The 18649-nt window shown below is 44.7% G+C and overlaps 1 protein-coding gene across 6 annotated transcripts in view; it reads right to left on the reverse strand.

Moving 5' to 3' along the window:
- Positions 1–18649, reverse strand: part of scai (suppressor of cancer cell invasion) — a 274289-nt gene that overhangs the window by 22231 nt on the left and 233409 nt on the right. Inside the window, exons 18-19 of one of the 6 annotated variants that reach the window (XR_009651884.1) lie at positions 11032–11228; positions 4802–8718 (exon numbers count right to left, since the gene is read on the reverse strand). The exons of 3 other annotated variants lie outside the window; for them this stretch is intronic. Coding sequence is in view for 2 of the 3 variants with exons in the window: in XM_060912896.1 (XP_060768879.1) it covers positions 16327–16413 (87 nt within the window). In the remaining variant the exon portion in view is untranslated. Of the gene's footprint in view, positions 1–4801; positions 8719–10568; positions 16414–18649 lie in introns of those variants that run through there. 2 more of the 6 variants (XM_060912897.1, XM_060912896.1) reach the window with 2 other exon arrangements.

An 18649-nucleotide genomic window follows, 5' to 3' on the forward strand; every position in this document is an offset into this window, starting at 1 on the left:
GTGTGTTTGTCTCTGTCTCCTGTGTGAAATTGTCGACTGAAAAGTGTGGCAATAAAGCCTGAATTGAATCCTGATCTCTCTCTCTCCCCCTCCTCCTGTGTCCCATCCTCACCCCATTCCCCCACCGCAGAGGCGGGGGCCGGCACCACCCCAGCCGGCCCGCCGCACCCGCGGTGCCCTCCCATTTCTCCCTTCTGTGTCTGTCTCTCCCCCACCTCAGGTGAGTGAGCCCCAGATCACCGGTGCAGAGGGAAAGCCCGGGCCGGTTTGCTGGCGCTGCGGGGAGCCGGGCCACATTCAACAGCAGTGCACAGCAATGGAAGTGGGCGCGGTGGTTCGGATCCCCGACGCGCCAGAGGCTGCCCTCGATCGGGCCGGAGCGTATCGCATACCGGTGAGTATCCAAGGGGCTACATATCAGGCGTTGGTGGATTCTGGTTGTAATCAGACCTCAATTCGCCAAAGCCTGGTTCAAAACGAGGCATTGGGGGAAGCACAAGGGGTGAAGGTGTTGTGTGTGCACGGGGATGTTCACCGCTACCCTTTGGTGTCGGTCCACATTATTTTCAGAGGGGAAAAATTTATAGTGAAGGCGGCGGTTAATCCTCGCCTTACCCACTCTTTAATTTTGGGGACTGATTGGCCGGGATTTCGGGGTTTAATGACGCGCCTAGTAGAGAGTGGGTCCTGCCATTTGACAGGGGGAGGTCCCGGTGTCGCTTTGGCAGGAGCAGCTGTCACAGAACCGTCTACGTCATCTCCGCATCAGAGTGAGGAGCCGCCGGCTCCTCCTCTCTCTATTGGGGAATCCCTCACGGATTTCCCATTAGAGCAGTCGCGAGACGAGACTCTGCGGCATGCGTTTGACCAAGTGAGAGTAATCAATGGTCAAACGCTCCAGCCGAACGCCACCCCGTCCTTCCCCTACTTCGCGATTATGAAGGATAGATTATACCGAGTGACGCAGGACACTCAAACTAAAGAGCGAGTCACGCAGCTTTTAATTCCGAAGAGCCGCCAGGAATTGGTATTCCAGGCGGCTCACTTTAATCCCATGGCTGGACACTTGGGGCAGGATAAAACACTAGCCCGAATAATGGCCCGATTCTACTGGCCGGGGATTTGCGGCGATGTCCGTAGGTGGTGTACGGCATGCCGCGAATGCCAGTTAGTAAATCCAGCGGCCATTCCAAAAGCGCCTTTGCGCCCTCTACCTTTAATCGAGACCACGTTTGAGAGAATTGGGATGGATCTCGTCGGGCCATTAGATCGGTCAGCACGAGGGTACCGCTTTATATTAGTTCTGGTGGACTATGCAACGCGATACCCAGAAGCAGTGCCTCTGCGCAATATCTCAGCACGCAGTATTGCAGAGGCACTCTTCCGCGTTATCTCCCGAGTTGGAATCCCGAAAGAGATTCTGACTGATCAAGGCACCTCGTTTACGTCACGTACACTGAACGAACTGTATGGGTTGTTGGGGATTAAGCCGATCCGTACCAGTGTGCATCACCCACAAACGGACAGTTTAGCGGAACGGTTCAACCGCACCCTCAAAAATATTATTAAAAAATTCGTGAGTGAGGACGCACGTAATTGGGATAAGTGGCTCAAACCCTTGCTGTTCTCAGTGCGAGAGGTCCCCCAAGCCTCCACGGGGTTCTCCCCGTTCGAATTATTATATGGGCGTAAGCCACGCGGCATCCTAGATGTGCTGCGGGAAAATTGGGAGGAGGGACCTTCACAAAGTAAAAACGAAATCCAGTACGTTATGGACCTGCGCGCAAAACTCCACACACTCACCCACCTAACTCAGGAGAATTTGCGGCAGGCCCAGGAACGGCAAGCCCGCCTGTAAAACAAGGGTACGCACCTTAGAGAGTTCACTCCGGGAGATAAGGTACTCGTACTGTTGCCCACGTCGAGCTCCAAATTGATCGCCAAGTGGCAAGGACCCTTTGAGGTCACACGGCGAGTCAGGGACGTCAACTATGAGGTGAGGCGAACGGACAGGGGTGGGGCGCTACAGATTTACCACCTCAATCTGCTTAAACTCTGGAATGAGGAGGTCCCCGTGGCGTTGGTGTCGGTAGTTCCGGAGAAGGCGGAGCTGGGGCCGGAGGTTCAAAAAGGGACACTGGCATCACGTACCTCTCCGGTCCCCTGTGGAGACCACCTCTCCCTGACCCAACTCACGGAGGTCGCCCAGTTGCAGACCGAGTTTTCGGATGTGTTCTCGCCCCTGCCCGGTCGCACTAACCTCATAGAGCACCACATAGAGACGCCCCCGGGGGTGGTAGTGCGTAGCCGCCCTTACAGACTACCCGAACACAAAAAAAAAGGTGGTTCGGGAAGACCTTCAGACCATGCTTGAAATGGGCATCGTCGAGGAGTCCCACAGTGACTGGAGCAGCCCGGTGGTCTTGGTACCCAAGGCCGACGGGTCGGTCCGGTTCTGTGTGGACTATAGAAAAGTCAACGCGGTGTCTAAATTCGACGTGTACCCAATGCCTCGTATTGACGAGCTGCTCGATCGACTAGGCACAGCTCGCTTTTATTCGACACTGGATTTGACGAAGGGATATTGGCAGATCCCCTTGACTCCATTATCCCGGGAAAAAACGGCCTTTTCCACACCGTTCGGCTTGCACCAATTCGTCACACTTCCTTTTGGGCTGTTTGGGGCACCTGCTACGTTTCAGCGGCTGATGGACAGGGTCCTCCGCCCCCACGCCACCTATGCGGCCGCATACCTGGATGATATAATCATTTATAGTAACGACTGGCAGCGGCACGTACAACACCTGAGGGCCGTCCTTAGGTCGCTGAGGCGAGCGGGTCTCACTGCCAACCCGAAGAAGTGTGCGATTGGGCGGGTGGAAGTACGGTATCTGGGCTTCCACTTGGGCAACGGGCAGGTGCGTCCCCAAATTAACAAGACCGCAGCAATTGCGGCCTGCCCGAGGCCCAAGACCAAAAAGGGGGTGAGACAGTTCCCGGGGCTGGCTGGCTACTATCGTAGGTTTATACCTAATTATTCGGACGTCACCAGCCCGCTGACTGATCTCGCTAAAAAGGGGGCACCAGATCCGGTCCAGTGGACAGAGCAGTGCCAGCGAGCTTTCTCTGAGGTAAAGGCTGCACTGTGTGGGGGGCCACTATTACACTCCCCTGACTTTTCTCTCCCTTTTATGTTGCAGACCGACGCGTCGGACAGAGGGCTGGGGGCGGTTTTGTCCCAGAAGGTGGAGGGGGAGGACCGCCCCATCCTGTACATCAGCAGGAAGCTGTCGGTGCGTGAGGGGCGCTACAGCACCATAGAAAAGAATGTCTAGCGATCAAGTGGGCGGTCCTCGCCCTCCAGTACTACCTGCTGGGGCGCCCTTTCACCCTCTGTTCGGACCACGCGCCCCTCCAGTGGCTCCACCGCATGAAAGATGCCAACGCGCGGATCACCCATTGGTATCTGGCACTCCAACCCTTCAATTTCAAGGTGGTCCACAGGCCGGGGGCACAGATGGTCGTGGTGGACTTCCTCTCCTGTCAAAGGGGGGGGGGGGGAGTCAGCTGCAGGCCGGACGGCCGCCCGGCCTGAGTCGGGCGATGGGGGTATGTGGCAGCGGGGGCGTGGTCAAGCGCCGTTCTGTGACAGGAGGGCGGAGTCAGGGAAGTTGAGTGGCAGAATCACTACACCTGACGGCAATTAACCTGTGTTTGTGTGTCTTCCCAGTAACCGCGCCCTATTTAAGGAGGCAGAGGGAGAGCTTCCCCGGACGAGACTGCAGAGTGTGTGTGTTTGTCTCTGTCTCCTGTGTGAAATTGTCGACTGAAAAGTGTGGCAATAAAGCCTGAATTGAATCCTGATCTCTGTCCTGCCGTCCTCTGTGCTCCACCCACCCATAGGGAATTTACCACACTAATATACACTTATCACAAATAAAGCCATTACTAATGACAGAGGAAGAATGACTAAATATCCTGCACTCAACACACTGAACAAGCTGAATATGTGCCATGATAAAGGGTTTACGTACCTTAATCGAAGATCTGTTGATATTAAGGTAGATCCAATGTAAATGGCCTCCAATTGCTGTCTTTGCATGGGAAGGAAAAAACTTCCAGTCTTTGGAGTTCTCCCCCCAAAAAAAAAATTAAATGCAGAAAAAGGGAAAGTGAAAATACAACAAAAATGAAAATGATAATACAAAATTATTTGTAGAAAAGAAGAAAAATATTGTAGGTTAAACGCCAGCATCAAAAGAAAAAAGACTTGCAGAAAACAATTTGAAAATAGGAATATCAGTTTAGGTAGCTAATGGCAAAATTTGCTTTTACCCTCTAGGTTACCACTTTCAGCTATATTTAGGGATACAAGCAGAAAGTGCTTGTGGCTATATTTAGGGGTATAAGTACAAAATGCTTTTAACCCTAATGGAAATGTTCAGATTTTTCTTATTAGTGGCCCAAGAACCCTATTCATTTTGATCAAATATTGATTATTAGGGGTCCAAACACAAAGTGCTGGGACCGTATTGTTATTGTCAGGTTATTTAGGGGTCCAAGCACCAAATGTGCAGGGGGTGCTTGTGAGGTAGACCAGAATGAATGGGGGCCTGTGGAGTTATAGCCCCAAAATGTAACATTCATGGGGTTAAAAAAAAAAATTCTGCCAATATTCATCTCATCTCATTATCTCTAGCCGCTTTATCCTTCTACAGGGTCGCAGGCAAGCTGGAGCCTATCCCAGCTGACTACGGGCGAAAGGCGGGGTACACCCTGGACAAGTCGCCAGGTCATCACAGGGCTGACACATAGACACAGACAACCATTCACACTCACATTCACACCTACGGTCAATTTAGAGTCACCAGTTACCCTAACCTGCATGTCTTTAGACTGTGGGGGAAACCGGAGCACCCGGAGGAAACCCACGTGGACACGGGGAGAACATGCAAACTCCGCACAGAAAGGCCCTCGCCGGCCCCGGGGCTCGAACCCAGGACCTTCTTGCTGTGAGGCGACAGCGCTAACCACTACACCACCGTGCCGCCCCGCCAATATTCATGCTTTTGATATAAGAGGTAGAGACAATAGATAATAGTAGTTCCCTTTTTAGATTTTTGTGGTTGTTCAACTGCAGTAAAATACTTTTCTCTAAGTATTGACATGACGCACCACGAGCCAATTATGGCATTTGCCATTTGATTTAACCATGCTTTAGATGTTCATTTAGCTTCATTTCAAAAACTTCTACATGTGCCATCGAGGGAGGGTGTGTCCTGTTGAAATCAGTTGTAAATCCTGAACCCTTAACCGACAAAATCAGCATACATTAGCAGAATGCTAGCATTTTATGGGCAAAATCACCTTCCCTGTAAGAAAAACTAAAGAACGTGAGTATTTTCATTTCAATTCTTTCAAGGTCAAGGTCTTTTTGCCATTTCAACTATATACAGTTGGTACAGTACACAGTTAAAACGAAACTACGTTTCTCCAGGACCATGGTGCGACAGTGAACATCACAGGACTACAAGTCTACATATAACAACAAAGTGTAAGAGTGCAACACTGCAGACAATAAACAACACACACAACAAAGTGCAGACACAAGCAACATAAGGTACAGAGTTGAGTGCGCATATTGAGATAGTATATGAAAGGAATTAAATAAATGTAAACTTTGTGTATGCGAGAGACATTGTAAACATTGTAAGGCAATACTGCATTATTGTCCACTGTGCAAACATTGCAGTGTGAGTGGTGTGTTCAACAGTCCATGAGAATCAGTCCAAGCTGAGGAGTCTGATGGCATGAGAAATTTAAGTAGTGTATGAAAATGGAATAAATAAATGTAAACTGTGTGTGTGTGTGTGTGTGTGTGTGTGTGTGTGTGTGTGTGTGTGTGTGTGAGAGTGAGTGAGTGAGTGAGAGACATTTTAACCACTGTAAGCAATAGTGCAATATTGTCCACTGTGCAAATACTGCAGTGTGAGTGGTGTGTTCAACAGTCCATGAGAATCAGCCCAGTTCCTCAGAGTGAAGGAGTCTGATCACATGAGGGAAGAAACTGTTAGTCTGGCTGTGAAGGCCCAAATGCTTTGGTACCTTTCTCCAGATGGCAAGAAAGTGAAGAGATTGTGTGAGGGGTGTGTGGGGTTGGCCACGATGCTCATGGCTTTCTGGATGCAGCATGTGGTGTAAATGTCCGTGATCAAGGGAAGAGAGACTCCCATGATATTCTCAGCTGTCCTCACTATCCGCTGTAGGGTCTTGCGATCCAAGACGGGGCAATTCTCAAACCAGACTGTGATGCAGCTGCTCAGAATGCTCTCAATCATCCCTCTGTAGAATATTGTGAGGATAAATGATGGGAGATGTGTTTTCCTCAGCCTCCATAGGAAGTAGAGGTGCTGCTGGACTTTCTTGACTATGGAGCTGGTGTTGAGGGACCAGGTGAGGTTCTCCACCAGATGGACACCGAGGAATTTCGTGCTCTTGACATTCTCCATGAGTGAGTAGTCAATGTACAGTGGAGAGTGGTCACTCCGTGTTCTTCTCAAGTCAACCATCTCTTTTGTTTTGTCCACGTTCAGAGACAGGTTGTTGACTCTGCACTAGTCCGACAACCGTTGCACCTCCTCTCTGTATGCTGACTCATTGTTTTTATGGATGAGACCCACCACATTCGTGTGATCAGCAAACTTGATGTGATTCAAGCTGCGAGTTGCTGCCCAGTCATGAGTCGCTGCACAGTCGTGAGTCAGCAGAGTGAACAGCAGTGGATTGAGCATACAGTCCTGGGGGCCCCAATGCTCAGTATGGTGGTGCTGGAAATTCTGCTTCCAATCCGGACTAACAGAGGTCTCTCAGTCAGGAAATCCAGGATCCAGTTGCAGAGGGAGGTGTTCAGTCCCAGCAGGCTCAGCTTCCCAATTAGCTGCTGAGGGATGATCGTGTTGAATGCTGAACTGAAGTCTATGAACAGCATTCGAACATATGTGTCCTTGTTGTCCAGGTGGCTAAGGGCCAGATGAAGCGTGGTGGCTAAGGCGTCATCTGGGGACCAGTTACAGTCTAATATATAACCGATACTATATTTGCAAAAACTGAAATAAAACTTTGGCTTTTTTTGTCTAGAAGCAGGTGGAAATAATTATTTTTGTGATGTACTTCCTGGTTTCCGAGTTGTTTGTGACTAGTCTTTTTTCTGCGAATGTTGGCGTTAATCACTAATCTTTTCTATTTTCTCTACAAATAATTTTCCAGTATCTTTTTCAATTTTTATTGTACTTTTACTTTTGCTTTCCTTTTTCCACATTTAACATTTTTTTTTTAGAAGAATGCCAAGACCGGAAGTTTTCTTTTTTCTCCTCCTGCATAAAGACCACAAGCGGAGGCCATCCACATCGGATCTGCTTTAATATCAACAGATCCTCAATTAAGGGTACGTGAATCTTTTCATCATGGCACACCTTCAGCTTGTTCAGTGTGCTGAGTGCAGGATGTTTAGTCATTCTTCCTCCATCACTAGTGATAGCTTTATTTGTGATAAGTGCAGATTAGCTCGCTCTCTGATGGAGAATATTGCAGCTTTAGAGGTGCGTATTCAGACTTTAGAGAGGGCTAGTGAGAATGAGAACAGTGTAGTTTCTGCAGGGGAAAGTCTGGATGCCCTAGGTGGAGTTAGTAATCCCCCAACTCCGGCATTAGAGCCCTCACAGCGGGGCAAATGGGTGATGACTCGGCGGCATAAGCGTAGAGCCAAAGCTACCACTGAGGCTTGCCCACGGGAGCATCACTCCTCTCCGCTTCATGTGTCAGACAGGTTTGCTCTCCTTAGTGATGCACCCGCTGAGAAACCTGAAAGAGCTCTGGTGTTATGTACAAGATTGTTTTTGTTTTGACACGTCTGACCTAGTTTTTGTGTGTGTGTATTAGATGGTTCCAGAAAGCTTTGTTTTGATAGTGTTTGGCTGATGTCAACTTTCTGTTCATGTCAAAAGTGGTCTTTTCTGGAACAATCTAGGTCAGTACGGAAGTAAACACAGACTGTGAGAAATCGTGCATGTTCTAGAACCGAGACTGAAATATATATAAGAGACATTGGCGCGACTTTGACGAACATAAAATCTGAAACATATTTTTTTTCAAACACTTTTTTTGTTTACCACATAATTCCATATATACTCCAGATGTTATTTCATAGTCTTGATGTCTTCAGTATTGTTCTAAAATGTAGAAAATAGTCAAAAAAAAAATCTGACGAACGACTTCCGGAATGTAGTGTGTGGAGTAGACGCGTGCATAGCTCGCTCCCACAGCCAAGCTTTTTATTTACCTTTTTATGCTAGCTTTTTTCCAGTTTATTCTTTAGTAACAGGCTTCAGAACTAGTGTTAACCATACCGGCAACCTCAAAATGTCCAGAACTAAGGGCAAACTAGATAAAAGCAATCCTGCAACGTCTGCTAGCGTTAGCATGGCAGAGATTAGCTCTCTACTGGAGGAACACAGGGTTGCGCTTGCTGCTGACTTCAAAACATCATTTGAGTCGTTGACTTCTACATTGGACACCCTGCACACAAAGGTTACTGACCATGGGCAATGAATTTCCTCTTTGGAAGACAACGCCAACAACACCGACCACCGCATCCAACAGCTGGAGACTGCCTGCTTGGACATGCAACGTGACGAATCTCTTAGGGCCAAGGTGGCTGACCTAGAGGGTCGCAGCAGACGGCAAAATGTAAGGATAATCGGCCTACCTGAGAACATCGAAGGCACCCATCCATCCACTTTCTTCTCCCAACTGCTCTTTGACATCTTTGGCTCAGAGGTGCTTGGCTCTCTCCCTGAACTGGACCAAGCACATAGAAGCCTAGCTCCAAAACCTGCTCCCGGCGAGCGGCCATGACCTGTTATCATTCGGTTCCACCGTTTCCAAATCAAGGACCTGGTTATTCGCGAGGCACGCAAACGAGGCGAACTGCTCTACAATGGCCACAAGATTCGTCTTTACGATGACTACAGCCCGGACCTGTTGAAGCAGCATGCCAAGTACAAAATCTGCATGGCTGAGCTCTACCAGCGTGGATACAAGCCGGCTCTTCTCGATCCTGCCAAGCTACGTATTACCCTGCCTAATGGAGAGAGGGCATGGCTCTTATCTGTTGCAGAAGCTACTAAGTTTGTTCATGGTTTGCGGGTGGACAATCAGTAAGCGACTGAACTTTGCATTCAATGACTTGAGCGCAAGTGCCCTTTTTTTTTTTTTGGTGTGTGAGTGTATTTGGTGGCGCCAATAAGCGGAATGCTTTATCATCTGTTTTATTAGCCAAACAGGCTGGTTCTGGCCTAGATTGACGTTCTCGCGCCAATGGTTGTTAAAGAGGCTGATTTATTGTGCTCTTTGCGCCCGGTATACAGCACCTTGAACTGTTTTGTTTCCCTCTTGTTTTATGCAAGGTTGGTTGATTTGGGTTCTGACAATGTTAACGCTAGTTGGCGCGCAATTGCTAAATGTTGCTAACTGTTTATGCCTGTTACAACTGTTTTTTGGTACATTAGCATATTTAGATACGTGAGGTTTTCTATACTTCAATCACTGTGGGAGCAGCGCGTTGACTTTGGGAAGAGTGTACATATGCTGATCAGAGAATCAGAGTGCTCCATGTTGCTGCGTGTCAGTGCAGTAGCTGGAATTATGGGGTTTGGGATGGGGGGGAAGGGGAGGTGGGGTTGGTTGTGTCTTGGGTTAATGTAATCTTAGTTAGTTTTATGTGTATTTTCTTTTCTCCTGTGTGCATGCTGCTCTTATAACCTCATGGGCTCAACTTAGACAAGTGCTTTACCTTTTATATCTGGTGCTGGGATGGGGGCAGGTGGCATTGTCCTTGGCAGACGATTCAATAGTTGTTATTGGCACACCCCCTCAAAATTTCCCTAACATATGATGGCGAACATATGATGGCGAACATAGATACATTACGTACACCGGGTGGTGCTTTAAGATTTGTTAGTTGGAATGTTAAGGGTATGAACTCCCCTGTGAAACGCAACAAAATGTTTAATCATCTTAAACACTTAAACATTAAAATAGCTTTTTTACAAGAGACCCACCTTCTGCCTTCGGATCACCTTAAGCTCCGGAGGGGGTGGGTGGGTCACAGTGGTGGGTCCTGAAAATTTTCTCAGGAGGGGCAAATTATCCAATAATGTCATAAGGTGACTCATTCAACAGGTACATTATAGGTAGCCAGACATTATTGACTTTGTTTTCTCTCTGCATATCACAGTTCCATGACACTTCTGTCCACTAGATGGAAGCACATTACAGAAATCTTTTCCCTGTAGCTACCTAAGCTATAGGCTGTGGTGTAAAGTTGCAAACAACATTCACAATCGAAGAATAGTTTGGCTCCACAATGACCAATTCCAATTACGCCCTATTCACTATTCACATTATTTCAATATTGTATGATGTGAATGATATCTTTATAAAAGATATGTCCAACAACTAAATAAGAAAGGAAACCATATTTTTAAAAAATAATACATATTTATTTGCCAATCTTGAAAGTACTGTTCTACAGAATGTTCTGTAAATAGATTTTGTACTTCAAACTCCATGACCAGCAAGAATTTTACAGACTGTGCAATTTAAGGACAACAGGAAAGTGCACTTACTGTAACAAAACATTGTAAATAGTTGGCTAACCTAACAATAGCAGCTGAATAAATAGATGAGTGGATCTTTAGATCTTGCAATTACTGGTATTTACCAAGGATATTACCAAAGTGCTAACTCTCAGAGCAAAGTGTGGCAAATATAAAAATGCACATTAAAAACATCAAAAGTGAACTGATTCTGTGTGTGTGTGTGTGCGCGAGTCACGAAGTCAACCAAACCCAGAAAAACACCACGGTGACTGGAGCCCTCAGTTTCATCTTTGCCTCGTAGAGCTAACTCGAACACTCCACAAAATTTCACGCATTGGGTGAGCCGGTTTAATATGTGCCTGTTCTTGCTCACCTCATCGTTGTGGCGGCGAACTGCTAGCCTCTAGCCCTCATCCAGTTGTGTAGCGATGTTCACTCTCCCAAAAGCCGAAAATTTCAGGCAGCTGCCCATGTGAATCTTTGATGACTCATGTTTTTTTATTTTCTCCGACAAATGATGCATGTCCGAAACTCTAGTGAACGTCCAAGCAGTGTTGTCCGTGGAGCCACCTAGGGTGGAAAAGTAAGCAGGGGTAGCAGAAAACCGCTGAGGCGTCCTTGCAGCCAGCTCACCAGGATTTGCGCTGGGACCATGTTGAAGTAAAACCTCGAGTATATGATTCCCCCCCGCCCGTCGAAATTTGTTTTATGTTTAGATTTGGTCGAGGGGGTCCAGCTTGTTTTGTTGCCAATTTAGCTCGATTTGATCGCTGACTAAATGGAACTTCTTTTAAGGACCGCACTGAATTGCTTTCCGCATCCATCTCACCTCAGAGACTGAGCGGATCGAACACAACTTTGCTGCGCTTCGCAGTGACGTAAGCACGTTAGGGCAAGCCCCCCCGGAACCCAAAGAGATTGCATTGAAGTGTCAGTCAGGAGAAAAAAAATATATTAACATGGGACTCTATCAGTGAACTCTTGGGCGATTTTCAACGTGACTGAAATCGCCCCAAAAGGGGAGGTACTCTAGAAGCAAGACCACCCTGATTGGACAATGATACCCAGAGACAGATTAAAACGGCCTAGAGCAGCACTGGTGAAAGTTTGTTTAAAAAAAAAAAACTTTTTTTTTCGTTTTGGCAATGAGTCGCCCAATCGCCCTTATGCACCACCCGCCCTTGGTGGGTCAACTCTTTCACTCCTCTTTTTTTAAGTAAAGCCCAGGGGGTTGCAATTCTTATTCACAAATCAGTGCCATTTTCTGTGACCAAAGTGGTGTCTGACATAAATGGGCGCTATGTCATCACAGGTAAAATGGGAGGTAATAACCTGATTTTGGCAAATGTGTATGGCCCAAACTGGGACAATGATATTTTTTTCCAAAAACTTTTTTTTTCTCTCTCCGACTTGAACTCTCACCAACTCATTCTTGGTGGTGATTTCAACTGCTGTCTTGACCCTTCACTTGATCAATCGTCCAATAAGCCCTCTGGTCTATCGAAATCATCACAAGTAATTCAGATGTTTATGGAGCAATATGCTGTTGCAGATGTCTGGCGCTTCCTCAATCCTAATACTAAACAGTTTTCTTTTTTTTCTCCTGTCCATGGCACATTCTCCCGTATTGATTACTTTCTCATTGACAGCAAACTCCTCCCATCTGTCAGTTCATGCTCCTATGATCCCATTGTGGTATCAGATCATGCAACAGTGGTTGTCGACATCTCTCTTCCTGGTTGATCTATGACACGTTCCCCCTGGCGCTTTAATTCTTTACTGCTTTCTGACCCAAACTTTGTTTTGACTATTAAGAACCGCATTGATCTTTATATTTCTACCAGTGTAAACCCAGATACATCGGCAGCAGCCATTTGGGAGGCATGCAAATATCATCTTACTCAGCTTATCAAAGAAAGATCTCCTCAGAAAAAAGCAATGGCCTTGCTAGAAATATAGCAGAACTTCAGTCTAAGTGTGTGGACTCACCCAGTGCAGATCTTTCAAAAGAGTTACTCATGAAAAAGGCTGAATTTGATCTCCTGGCTTCCAATGAAGCTGCAGAGTTACTGTTAAAATCACGTCATAAATGTTATGAGTTTGGAGATAAACCTAGTAAACTGCATGCACACCAAATCCGACAAGCATCATCATCACAACATATTACTCAGTACTATTGATGGGACAACTTTTGACCCACAGGTAATTAACAACCATTTCAGAGACTTCTATGCCAAATTATACACATCTGAATGTGTGGCTGATGAGAAACAGTATGACAATTTTTTTTTTTAAACTATTTAGAGATTCCCTCCATTGACAGTGCAACATCATCTAGACTGGATGAACCCTTTTCAATTGGTGAACTCAGAAGTGCTTTAATGCTGATGCAGAGTGGTAAATGCCCAGGCCCTGATGGTCTCCCGGCCGAATTTTATAAGACATTCTCCGATCAATTTGTTCCAATTTTACTTAGCATGTTCAATGAGTCTGTGCAGAATGGCAATCTTCCCCTCACGTTAAGACAGGCCACCATTTCTCTCCTTTTAAAAAAGGACAAAGACCCACTTTCTTGTGGCAACTACCGCCCTATCTCTCTGCTGTGTGCAGATGTTAAACTCTTGGCCAAAATGTTGGCAAGGCGTCTGGAGACTGTTGTACCAACTATTGTAGGTACTGACCAGACAGGGTTTGTTAGAGACAGACATTCTTTTCATAATGTTAGATGTTTATTTGATATTGTTTATGAACCGACACCCTCTGACTCCCCTGAGGTGGTTATTTCTATGGATGCAGAGAAGGCATTTGACCGTGTAGAATGGTCCTACCTGTTCTCTGTGTTAAAACGTTTTGGTTTTGGTCATACCTTCATATCATGGATTAGGCTTTTATATACGCCCCCTTACGCCTGTGTTCGCACAAACAATGATTACTCTGATTACTTCCCCCTCAAGCGTGGGACCCGTCAGGGCTGTCCACTCTCTCCACTCCTTTTTGCCATTGAACCATTGGCGGTGGCCCTAAGGTCTAGTCAGATACCAGGTATTTTAAGGGGTGGTGTTGAACATAAAGTATCCCCTCTTACTCTTTGTCTCTGACTTAGACAGAACTTTATCCCTTGTCTTAAATTTACTGAAGGAGTTTGGTCAAATTTCAGGCTACAAACTAAATTTCCATAAAAGTGAATTAATGCCGATCAATGCTGCAGCCATGGCATATCCACTGTCTGACCTACCTTTCAAAACATCTCTTGAACATTTTAAGTACTTGGGTGTCTGTATAACCAAAAAAACTACTCAGACTTGTATAAATGGAATTTTTCCCCTCTTCTGGCCAGACTGACACAGGATCTCCAGCGCTGGTCTCTTTTGCCTCTCTCTCTTGCAGGCCGGATAAACTGTGTTAAAATGAATGTGCTCCCCAAATTTCTATATTTCTTCCAATGTATACCCATTTTTCTCACTAAAAAATTCTTTCACTCACTTGACCACATAATTTCCCAATTTTTATGGAACAAGGAGGCCCCTAGAATTAAAAAGGACACTTTACAAAAACCTAAGGAACTGGGTGGTTTAGCCCTCCCCAGTTTCCTACTCTATTATTGGGCAGCAAATATTAGAGCTATGTTACACTTTTGTTGTACTAATGATCAACCCCCACCTTGGCTACAGGTTGAGGAGGCCTCATGTGGTTCATCATCTCTGATGTCCCTCCTGTGCTTCCCCACAACTATATCATCGTCTGTGCACTCAGATAGTATTGTTGTGAAAAACTGTCTTAAAATCTGGACACAATTTAAACAACACTTTGCGCTGCAATCTATGCCTGGCTCCTGTATACTCTAATCCCATGTTCACTCCATCCATTATTGATGATGCTTTCTTGATCTGGAGAGACAAAGGAATTTTATCTTTTAACCATCTTTACATTGATGGTAAATTTGCCTCTTTTGGTCAGTTAACACAGGCCTATAACTTGCCTTCAACCCACTTTTTCAGGTACTTGCAGCTAAGAGATTTTGTACGAAACCGTTTTCCCAGCTTCCCCACCATACCTTCTCCCACACTTATAGACACTATCCTCAAAATTAACCCTTACCGGAAAGGTACCATATCAAGGATTTACTACACTTCTTGTACACAAATCTTCAGCTTCTGATGCCCTACGTACTGTTTGGTTGGCTGATCTGAATATAGAGATACGGTAGGCCCTGTGTTGTGGGAGCATGTTCTGAGATGGGTCCACTCATCCTCTGTCTGTGCCCGGCATGGAGTCTTACAATGCAAAGTAGTGCACAGGGTTCATTGGTCCAAAAGTAAACTAGCTCGTATTTACCCAGGTGTAGATAGATTCAAGCTGTGACTGGTGCCATTTAGGACCGGCTAGTCTTGGTCATATTTCTGGGCTTGTCCTGTCCTTGCGCCGTTCTGGAAGGGTATTTTTGACACACTCTCAGCTATCACGTCTACCAACATCTGTCCCTCACCATTGGTTGCCTTGTTTGGTGTCCTACCTATTGGCCATTCATTACCATCCTACTTTTGTGAACTTGTGGCCTTTTTCTCACTCTTAGCGAGGCGTGACATATTGCTACATTGGAAGAACTCTCACCCCCCCTCCCACTCTCAATGGATTAAGGATGCTCTTCATTTTATGACTCCTCTAGTAAGTTCTGTAAGGTCTGGGAGCCCTTCTTAGAGCATGTTAGGTCTCTTCAACTAGATACTGCCACCACTGATTGAGTTGCTTCACCAACGCACCAATGCCCTGTTTCAACTAGCCTTTTGGTAGCACATATTAGCAGCATGTAGCACTACTCTTTGTTGTTGTTTGTTTTTCTTGGTTTATATATTTATTTTAATATTGGTTGTTTATTATTTACATGTTTTTGTTTGCTTATTTACAGTCTTTATATTGCTCACCTAATGCAAGTGGATGTGCTTATGTGTGTGACTGTGTACAGTGTGTGTGTGTGTCTATGTGAGTAGTTATGAGTGAGAGAGTTGAAGGGTTGGAGAGTGTATGAGTATAAGCTTGTCTTTTTACAATATGCCACTGCTAGCATTTAACAGCCAGTTGTTGTGTTTTTTTTCTTTTTTTTAATTTGTTTTTTGTTTTCTTTTCTGTTTGTGTGTCAAATTGCTTTAGCTGTTTGTTTGATCTGGGAGGGGGTGGGGGGTTGTATTGTCACTATTGTGTATCCTCACCATTTCTATGTCTTATGTATTCTTTTCATTTCTTATCTGTGAGGACTATTGTGCAAGTTTTGTATTGAAATTTCTATAAATAAATCATATATAAAAAAAATTTAAAAAGAGACATTGGCGCAGCTCTGGAGCAGAGGTGGACAGTAATGAAGTACATTTACTTAAGTACTGTAAGTACACTGAGTATCTGTACTTTACTTATTTTTTGGAAACTTATGACTAACTTCACTACGTTTGAAAGGCAAATATCGTACTTTTTACTCCACTACATTTCTGTCAAGGTCCTCGTTACTCATGACGATGAAGCAACTTTGAAAGTGGATGTTTTTTTCTTTTCTAAACCGTGATTGGTTTTTCTGCAGGTGACACTGAGACAGCCTATAATCACTAGGGTTACCTCACATCCATAGACTGTATAAAATCAAGATAAATGATTTCTCAACAGCATTATTTGAACACGATCAGTTGATGGCAGAATGGAAGGTGGTGGTTCTTCTGGGGAATGTGCACACACCCATGGCCATAACTCGAACCCATGTTTCAGTTTTCTGAAAGGAATAAAGATTAATTTCGTGTTAAATGTTTGCTTTGTTTGCCAAAAACAAACCACATCACAGCCTACAAAAACTCGCCGTCTGACCTGCAGAAGCATATTGAGGTATATCAACATTTTATTCCAAGAGAAAGCTTGCAACAAAGTTGTCTGTGCTTTTAGAGCTAGCGATAATGTTGCAATAGCTATGCAGTCTGGTTAGTCAAATGACTTTCTATGGATTTTCCTGCCAAGTTGCCATAGCCTTGTCCACGGCTAACGTTAACACATAGCTAGTTAACTTGGACACTGTTAGTTAGCATATAAAAACAGAGTTATGCTAACATGAATAACATTAACTTATCTGAAGTCCTTTCAGAAATATGTTCTAGCATAATCTTGCCAAATAAACAGAATGTAGAAATCTTTCTTTTCTAGTAGCATTAGCTACCCAATATGATTTCGAGTTTGAAAAGTTTGCTAGCATATCAGGTGGAGCTTCACTAACTAGCTAGCTTAACATTAAACCAACATGGTGGCACAGCATGTGTTCATTTTGTGAATTCACATTTTTGTCTTTGGTAACGGCGTTAGGTTTTGTAAGCATTGTGGCAATAATAAAACGTGTTGACAGAAAATGTACTTTTAATTAGTGCTGTCAAGCGATTAAAATATTTAATCGCGATTAATGTCGCGACTATCATAGTTAACTCGCAATTAATCGCAATTTAATCGCACATTTTTGTCACAAGAAAAACCATTGTAATTCTCTTATCAGCATAAAAAAGTGAATGGGCTTGCTTTGTACCAATGATTTTTTTTTTTTTTTTTATTGCAAAGCATAACACGTCTTGACACAGCCACTGCAAAGTGAAACCTAAGCCGAGCACCGTGGCTCTTCGTCCCGAGGCGTGGGGCTAGCAAGAGAACCATGAGTGAAGTGATCTACTGCTTGAGTTAGTCTACAACTCAGAGAGACAGGTTACACAGTGACAGTAGGCTTGACATGCTTGATTATAATATAAAGTACACTATTATATTAACTTTAAGTTGTTCGTTGATAAATATTGCATTGAATCTGATCTTTACTGTTTCAGCTCACTTAACACATTTTGTACTTTTACACTTTCTGCCTGTTGATGCATCGCGCTGTCCAATCAGAGGCGGCCAAATTTGCATATTACAGGAAGGATTTCTGGGATAGCATTGAGTTTACAGTTCAGAGGGATCTGGCTTCTTTAGACACTGTCTTCTTAAAACTGAATAAATATTTTAAAAGAGCCAAATGAGCCAGTCTTTTGAACGGCTCTTTTCAAAGAACGGATCACAAAGTTGCGGATCCCATCAAAGAGCCATAAATCCCATCTCTACTATCGCGCCCTGCCCGCGCTAGTTCTTTGGGAGAGGAGGGCAGAGGACTCTGGCTGTGCGGGGCGCGGCATCACAGTCTAGCTGCTATCAGTTTTCTAAGCGAAGTCTCTGTTCCAAGTTCCTGGCAGTTTCAAAAGCTTATGAAAAACCTACATCATGCCACAGAGCGTTAATCTCGCGATAAAAAAATTATCGCCGTTAAAATTGAGTCAAGTTAACGCGTTAATAACGCGACATTTTTGACAGCACTACTTTTAATACTTACGTATTTTTAAAAGCAAGTACTTCAGTACTTAAGTTAAAGTAAAAATTTGACTGTACAACTTTCACTTGTATCAGAGTAACATTTGACCAGTGGGATCTGTACTTTGACTTAAGTAATGAAGTTGGGTACTTTGTCTACCTCTGCTCTGGAGGGAGAGTTTTTTTGCACAAAGTTTTATATGGAGCTCTTCACAGTGTTTATCAGGAGACAAGACAGTTCACCACTGTTTGTATGCTCTCGTTACAGCACTCTATGCATATCAACTGCATTTTGTGATTTCACAGTTTATTTTTGAAACTGATCCATTTGACTACCCTTGGAGGTTTTTGTTTGGCTGGAGAAATATTCACATTGTGCTTATAATTCCCAGTGTGGAATTTGTGTGTCTACATGGACTTCGTTCTGTGTTTTTTCATGGACGAGTGAGCCGGCGTTAGATTTGAACTTTGTGGTGTTTATATTGGATCGCTTCAAGCTGTTTTTTGAATGCTGTACTGGTTTCATACAGACAATTTTGTGAGTGGCTGTTATGCTATTGATTTAACCTTGTTACCATAGTCTGCTGTTTTCTAAGTGTGCATTGTATACATTGTTAATACAATTACAGTTGTTGTTG

This window comes from Neoarius graeffei, chromosome 28 (genome assembly GCF_027579695.1).
Source record: "Neoarius graeffei isolate fNeoGra1 chromosome 28, fNeoGra1.pri, whole genome shotgun sequence".
In the NCBI taxonomy this organism is placed as follows: Eukaryota; Metazoa; Chordata; class Actinopteri; order Siluriformes; family Ariidae; genus Neoarius; species Neoarius graeffei.